General features: G+C 40.2%; 1 protein-coding gene across 1 annotated transcript; it reads right to left on the reverse strand.

Moving 5' to 3' along the window:
• Positions 1–8,010: 8,010 nt before the first annotated feature.
• On the reverse strand, positions 8,011–8,415 carry LOC311103458 (phosphoinositide-interacting protein-like; the record flags this gene model as incomplete). The annotated part of the gene is made up of 1 exon (XM_084145027.1): positions 8,011–8,415. One exon carries the CDS (start codon positions 8,413–8,415, stop codon positions 8,011–8,013), a length of 405 nt encoding a protein of 134 aa, XP_084001153.1.
• Between the last annotated feature and the right edge of the window lie 238 nt (positions 8,416–8,653).

Here is an 8,653-nt window from a genome sequence, read left to right on the forward strand (position 1 = left end):
TGTATGCACACGTACAACAACTAACGCAAGCACACACGCACACACACTGTAGGCCGAAAACTGAATTATTTCTTGTTTGAGTTTGACTGAATCAATATACCGAATGTTTGTATACTGTCTAGTGTGCGCAATAGTCTGGACTTACAATAGATGCTACTAATTATGAGTTAATAAGTTTGACTATAACACTATTTTGTGTTCTCTGTCATATGTCACACAAATATAATTTTATGTCACTAAGAACACTGCACACTAGGGTTGAAATATATGTTGAACGATTCTGAAGTCTCCCTGCTTTATTAAGATAGACTTGTCTCTGTCACCATCCTTTTAGAAATCCTTAGTCATTGCTGGAGAATGATGTGTGGATTGTTTACTCTTTGTGTTTGTCTCTTGGTTGGGTGGATCTACTGTCACATCCTAAAGCAGAACCTACATTGCTAGTTGGACTAGTTTCAGGCAGCCTCACTTATAATACACTCCCCTACGTATTACAGTGAAGTTAAAACTTTTAATTTGGTTGTATACTCCAGCATTTTGGATTTGAGATCAAATGTTTTAAAGGAGGTGACAGAACAGAATGTCACCTTTTATTTGAGGGTATTTTCATACATATCTGTTTTACCGTTTAGAAATTAAAGCACTTTATGTTTCTAATCCCCCCATTAGAAGGTGTCATAAGTACTTGGACAAATTCATGTATAGCAGGGGTCGGCAACAGGCCAAAACTGTCCCTCAAGTGATTTATTTTGGCCCCCAAACTTTTTTGTAAAAATGTTAATAAATTAAAAAAGACTGTAAAATCACCAGGAATTCAGCTAAAAATGTGTTTAAAGTGTTTAAATTAGGAAATATGTTTCTAATTATTCCCACAAATAAAAAAAGAGACATATGTGATCATGTCTCAATGTAATCAAGGTATGAAATTATTGTTATTTTCAAATACAATCTTTTTTTGGGCTTCCTTGTAGTCAATTTGAATTTTACCAATTATTATATTTATGTTTCGGCCCCCCGAATGACAAAAATGGACCCGCTGCTGAATCTAGTTGTCTACCCTTGACTTACAGTGTTTTACATTTAGTCAAAACTTTAGTATTTGGTCCCATATTCCCAGCACACAATGACTACATCAAGCTTGTGACTCTACAAACTTGTTGGATGCATTTGCAGGTTGTTTTGGTTGTGTTTTGGATAATGTTGTGCCCAATAGAAATGAATGGTAAATAATGTATTGTCTCATTTTGGAGTCACTTTTATTGTAAATAGCAATATATACTGAACAAAAATATAAACGCAACATGTAGTGTTGGTCCCATGTTTCATGAGCTGAAATAAAATATCTCAGAAATTGTCCAAACACACAAAAAGCTTATTTCTCTCAAATTCTGAGCAAACATTTGTTTACACCTGACAGGTGTGGCATATCAAGAAGCTGATTAAACAGCATGATCATTACACAGGTGCACCTTGTGCTGGGGACAATAAAAGGCCACTCTAAAATGTGCAGTTTTGTCACACAACACAATAACACAGATGTCTCAAGTTTTGAGGGAGCATGCAATTGGCATGCTGACTGCTGGAATGTCCACCAGAGCTGTTGCCAGATCATGTAATGTTAGTTTCTCTATCATAAGCCACCTCCAATGTCGTTTTAGAGAATTTGGCAATTCGTCCTGCCTCACACGTGGTCTGCCTCACAACCACAGACCACGTGTAACCACGCCAGCCCAGGACCTCCACATCTGGCTTCTTCACCTGTAGGATTGTCTGAGGTGGTGCTGAGGCCTATTTCTGTGTGTAATAAAGCCCTTTTGTGGGGAAAAACTAATTCTGATTGGATGGGCCTGGCTCCCCATTGGGTGGGCCTGGCTCCCAAGTGGGTGGGGCCTATGCCCTCCCAGGCCCATCTATGGCTGCGCCCTTGCCCAGTCATGTGCAATCCATAGATTAGGGCCTAATTTATTTATTTATTTCAATTGAATGATTTCCTTATATGAACTGTAACTCAGTAAAATCTTTGAAATTGTTGCATGTTGTGTTTATATTTTTGTTCAGTATAATATGTTTTTTGAACACTTTTACATTAATGTGGACGTTACCATGATTACGGATAATCATGAAGGAATCGTGAATAATGATGAATGAGAAAGTTACGGAGGCATAAATATCATACCCCCCAACAATGCTAATCACCCATTATTGGTAATGATCAGAGGTTAGCATGATTTGGGGGTATGATATGTATGCCTCTGTAACTTTCTTACTCATCATTATTCACGATTAATTTAGGATAATCTGTAATCATGGTAGCATCCACATTAATGTAGAAGTGTTTAGAAACATATTCTATTCTTATTTACAATAAAAGTGTATCCAAAATGACACAATACATTATTTAGCATGAATTTCTATTGGGCACAACATAATCTGAAACACAACCAAAACAAACTGCAAATGCATCCAACAAGTTTGTAGAGTCACAAGCTTGATGTAGTCATTGCGTGCTGGGAATATGGGACCGAATACTAAACTTTTGATTAAATTTAACACTATAAGTAAATTTGTCCAAATACTTGACACCTTCAAATGGGGTTACTAGATACACAAAGTGCTTTCATTTCTAAATGGTAAAACAGATATGTATGAAAATATCCTCAAATAAAAGGTGACATTCTGTACTGTCACCTCATATAAAGCATTTGATCCAAAATGCTGGAGTATAAAGCCAAAATAAAAGTTTGAACTTCAATGTATAAATATGTAGGGGAGTATACATTTAACACTCATCTTCTTCAATGAGTCCTTCAAAAATGTTGTCTCTCACATTTTGTAGCTTATTATTATTTTTGAGGATAAAACTTAAAAAATAAAATAAACAAATATTTATTAGCATTACACATACTATAAAAGGAGTTAAATAGATGTAGTGATGCAGTCTTTAAAGGATGGACCCAAGTGCTTTAGAGCTGTTAGGAGTTCATGTCCCACTTCAACCCAGCATAGATGAAATCATGGTTGTCCATACATGACAACTTGTCATTCTACAACATAGAGGTACAATAAGGTGCGTGTCATTCTTCACTTCCAACAGGAGTTTTTCCAGAGTCCAACAGGTTCCTGGACAGAGGAAAGTATATATATATTTGAAACAACAGCCATGCCCTCTCTTCATTGTTATTCATCATCATCAGAAATGCACACACACTGCTTGAACTAAAGCTCAAACCTTGTTTAAAGAAAACAAGGGCCTCTGGTTCACAGTCCAATGAGAAACATGGTCAAACACTCAGAATCCAGAATCCTGTCAACTCCTTAAAGTTGTGAGGGTCAAGCTATCAGTCCAGGGGGACCAGCCATTTGTCAGGTGGGTCACCTTTGACCATGTTTGGGTGTCACTTTGGCAAGATGAACTCCTCGTAGGGCACGGTGAGGCTCCCCAGGTACCAGAATATCCAGAAGACCAGGCTGAGGAAGATGAGCAAGGGCCCCGACAGCACAAAGAAGTCCCAGAAACTCCACGGAGCAAAGATCCCCAGGAAAAATAGGATCAGACCGACAACGTCAAAAACCAAAGCCAGGATGAGAAAGAGAACACAGCGAGCCTTAGAAGATTTATCCATAGCAGGGACATGGACGCTGTCTGGGGTGCTGTCAGCTGAGGACTTGACAAGAATGAGGAGAGGCCTTTCCAGCCACAACCTTTTCAAAACTCAGTCGCATTCTTCTGATTTTCAGCACGCCTTCCATTGTAGGACACAGCGGCAAGACTGGTATCCAACCACATCAACAGGTTGTACAACTTTGAACAATCCATTAAAACTTTAAGCCAAATGGTCCAACCTCATTCCTTAGCAATCCCTGACTTCCAAAAAGGTCATGTTGTTATTGCATTCTCTGGAGTGATGAATCACACTTCACCATCTGGCAGTCCGACAAACTAATCTGGGTTTGGCGGATGCCAGGAGAACGCTACCTGCCCCAATGCATAGTGCCATCTGTAAAGTTTGGTGGAGGAGGAATAATGGTCTGGGGCTGTTTTTCATGGTTCAGGCTAGGCCCCTTAGTTCCAGTGAAGGGAAATCTTAATGCTACAGCATACAATGACATTCTAGACGATTCTGTGCTTCCAACTTTGTGGCAACAGTTTGGGGAAGGCCCTTTCCTGTTTCAGCATGACAATGCCCCTGTGCACAAAGCGAGAGGTCCATACAGAAACGCTTTGTCGAGATTCGGTGTGGAAGAACTTGACTGGCCTGCACATCCTCAACCCCATTCAACACCTTTGGGATGAATTGGAACGCAGACTTTGAGCCAGGCCTAATTGCCCAACATCACTGCCTGACCTCACTAATGCTGTTGTGGCTGAATGGAAGCAAGTCCCCACAGCAATGTTCCAACATCTAGTGGAAAGCCTTCCCAGAAGAGTGGAGGCTGTTATAGCAACAAAGGGGGGGACCAACTCCATATTAATGGCCATGATTTTGGAATGAGATGTTCGACGAGCAGGTGTCCACATACATTTCACCATGTAGTGTATGTATAACATCCAACATTATGAACAGTGTGTGAAAAGTGATTGTATGTTGGGAAGATATATTTAAGTGATTTTATCAGCAGTTTATATTTAGCCTGCAGTAGGCCTACTGGACGCAATCCACTGAGATGATTTACTATTTCATGCTTCATGCATCATGACAGAAAGAGGAACTAGAGTGAAAAACCTCTCCCTTTAAATACCTTGTTAGACCAGTCAGACAGCCGTGGGAGGTTGGTTTAGCTCTGTGCATTAGCATACAGACAGGCAACGCCCTGAGTCCAATGACTTGACATACACACTCATTATCAGTAATGTTAGACACAACCTATATGTTGGTAAGGCAACTGAAATCTAAAGAATATGAAGAAATAAAATATCACAACATTTTAAAAAATGCAGTCTGGTGCAATTTACATTTTAGAAGCTTGCGCATATGAATAAAAACAAAATCAGCCTACTCAGTGAACAGTTAAAAGAGTATAGCCCAAATGTCCATGTAATGTCAACATGCAGGTGAAACCAAGCTCAGTGCCCCAGGCCAAACAATGTTTTGTTGAGGGTTTAAGGCCTGCTTTGGCAATGCAATTGTTGTGGCACAGGCAAACCTGCCTGATTGCTGTTTATATGTTGTGTCAACAATTGTAAATGCAGGTGATTGCATTTCTGGGTCTGGCTTGGAGAGAGTCTGTGTTCAATTACCTGCCGTTCAGACAGGGGCCCTCTAGGATTTCTGTCTGAGACTATTCTAGAAAATGGCTAAGATGGACCTCAACATGTAGATAGGCTACATTTTGTCATATAAACATTTCTACATAATATTGATCCTAGAACATAAAAAGTTCACATAACATCACATGGCAAATATATTAATAATTGATATGTAAATAAAAAACTAAAACAATATCATATGCATTCAGAGCAATATCTCCAGTAGGCCTGTATCCCTAAGACTTTTGGTAATTTCACCCCATCATGATGAAAGCCTTTGTTGTCCAGAACTGATGTCCAGACCAGTCCTGATTAATGTCCTTAATTGTCTGTAGTCCCATTCCGTGAAGCGTACAGTGTTGAAGGTAGTCTTGGGATCAGAAAGTCCTACAGAGAATCTTGAAATACAAATGAGAAAATACCAAATCAATAGACTGAAAACGTTTCATCCTGAATGCAGATACAATTTATAAATGTTCCAGATTATCATTTTACTTTACATTTTACAATTAGGCAATGCAGTCCCCTAATACAGGGTTTCCCAAACTCGGTCCTGCACCCGGGGGCCCCAGGACCGAGTTTGGGAACCCCTGCCCTAATATGAGTTACCTATGGTGAAACTAATACTGGTTACCTAGGCCTACCTGTTTTGTAATGTTCTTAGAGCAAAACAGCTGAATGATGTTAGTATGTTCATCAGAGAGGACTTTCTTTTTCATTAGTGAAAATTAAATATTGTTTATTTTCCTGAAATTATGCACAATTTATTAGAATACTATATCTTATCCCAAAACTTACAATCAGAACAGTCTTTTAACATTACCCCTAGCGATGGTCTGTACATCCAAGTTCGGTATATCTGGTATATTTTTTTCCTTCTCCATCGAAAAGGAGTCCAAGCTGGAGTCATAGCCGCCGTTCTGATAACCGAAAGATTTCCCCCAGGTTATTCGAGAGGCGACGTGAACAGGTGTAGGCGTCCCAGCTTTAACCTTGTTTTCCTCGTCATACTTTGTGATTACATCTTCAGGTGTGCATTTTTTGGAAAGCCTCTCTGACAACTTTCTGGCCAACTGTACAAAACTCTGTTTCTTTTTCAGTAAACTTGTTCCAAAGCTGTCTTCTGAGACCTGTATATTGCCCACGTACCACATAATCCACCAAGCCAAACTTATGAAAAGGATAATTGAACCACTGTAAATCAAGAAATCGCCATAAAACCTGCCATCGATTCGCAAATTGGCAAAAATTCCAATGAACAGGATAATGAAACCAATAACATCAAAAGCAATAGCCAGAAAAAATAACGGCACACACCCGCCTATGCATCTAAGGTCCATCATTGTGTCGATACACCCTGAAAATAACGGAAGGTGCGTCTATTATGTTCCTTCTGTTCTTCTCGCACCCAGAGGGCACACCTGTTGTGAGAACCGCCCCAACGTGACGTGTTCAGAGCGAAAGGTAGACAGTACACCATTTATTTTCTTCTTCTTAAAAAAAAAACGTCATTTGTCACGATAACAGACTATAATTTAAATTATTTACAAACACATTTTAGACCTATAAAATAGACAAACAAAAAGAGCTATACTTTCTAATGGTGCACTTATTTTACAGTAGCCTATTCACCAGGAGTGGTTGTCTCGCATAGGGTGTTGTTGCTTGATGCAAATGATGCAGCTTGTGTGCAGGCCAACTCAGGTCTTTCGACGTAATGTAATTTGCCAGTCAAATTAGTATTCACCTATAAGTGAAAATGAAGAAGGGAATGTCGTGGAAATAATAGTCTTACTACCCTATACATCAGCTAAACTGACCATGTTGATATAATTTGCCATATTTAGAGAAACCTTGTCAGTCACATAGGGCATCCTGAACAGAAACAGAAACATAATTATTCTAATAGTATTTTATAGTCACTCTAAAATTGAGGTTTTGTGTGAAATCAAAGTTTCAGTCCAGTCACCGAGAAGGACATTCAAATGCTATGAAAAGTGTGATGTTCTTCACTTACACTTGGCACTACAAACTTTCAATTTGTTGGGTCAGTCAAGTGTCACACTGCCCTTCACAGAGATTACATCTAACACACACACACACACACACACACACACACACACACACACACACACACACACACACACACACACACACACACACACACACACATACACACACCCATCCATGTCACTGGAAGTCTGTAATGGCTGTGAATGTGATGAATATAGGCTACAACTGAAAAGAAAATGCATCCATCACCAAATAAGCACATGTTATTTATTTAATTATTCATGAATCAGTAGCCTACCACAAAGGCATTCTGTCAATACTCAATCCTGCTCTCATCAATATGCATGCACACATCTTTCTTCTCAATATGCTTGTTGTCACTCATTCTAATAATTGTGCATAAAGGCAGTGGACTATATTTATAATTGTGTTATTTGGCAGCATGGTAACTTTCTAGTGCCTTCAAATGCTTAAGATCAAATGTCAAAGAACCACCTGTAACTTGGTTATAATATATACTTTGTCATGCAGATATTAAAATACTGTATGTATACATCCGTAGTGGTGGAAGAAAATAGAACGAATCATGTCCCCCTACAAGTTAATTGTAGTGTAGCCATGCTCAGCAGAGAAGTATCCAATCCTCCATTGTGCTTTTGGGAAACTAAATGGTCTGATAATCAGACTTTGAGCCTGAGGACTATCCAGGACCACAGCATACAAGACAGGAATGCCGCGCCCGGCCCACCTCATAATTTAAAGACCGGTTGCCTGTAGTAACTGAAGGGCTTCTTCATGGTGGGCTGCTTCCTGTTCTCCTTAGTGATGGGGATCAGCACCACGCCCACCACCAGCACCATCAGGCCAATGGACACCAGGGCCGGGCCCAGGATGTTGGTGGCCTTCCTGCAGTAGCCAGCGAAATACAGGCCACTCAAGATGAAGCCGCAGGCAAAGATGCTGCCCCCGGTGGACATGAGGTGGAATGGGAACCAGTAGATCTCACATGTGCTGCGGGCCGACTCATTGGTCCAGAGGGACTCGCTGCGGGACAGGCTGAACACGGTGCTTTCTGTCTGGGGAGTGAGCTGCTCCTGGGACTGGGAGTGAAGGGTGCGCTCCCCAAGGGGGATGCTCTCTGGTAGTCCAGGCATAGCCTTTAGCCTTACCCCTCCTCACCTGGGAGTCAGATATGTGGAGGAAGTTGGAAAAAAGAAGGTTCAACAATGACCCATACATCCCTATCTCTTTCAGACTATTTTCACCTGAATTTAGGTTTGATTGAGTGGAAATAATTATTACATAAAGGATATGGGATCCAGGTGGGAATAGCTTCTACTCCAGAGAATAAAATGTATACCGGTGTCATATTTTAGAAGTCATGTAACTGTC

Source organism: Coregonus lavaretus, assembly GCF_964263955.1.
Source record: "Coregonus lavaretus genome assembly, chromosome: 28".
In the NCBI taxonomy this organism is placed as follows: Eukaryota; Metazoa; Chordata; class Actinopteri; order Salmoniformes; family Salmonidae; genus Coregonus; species Coregonus lavaretus.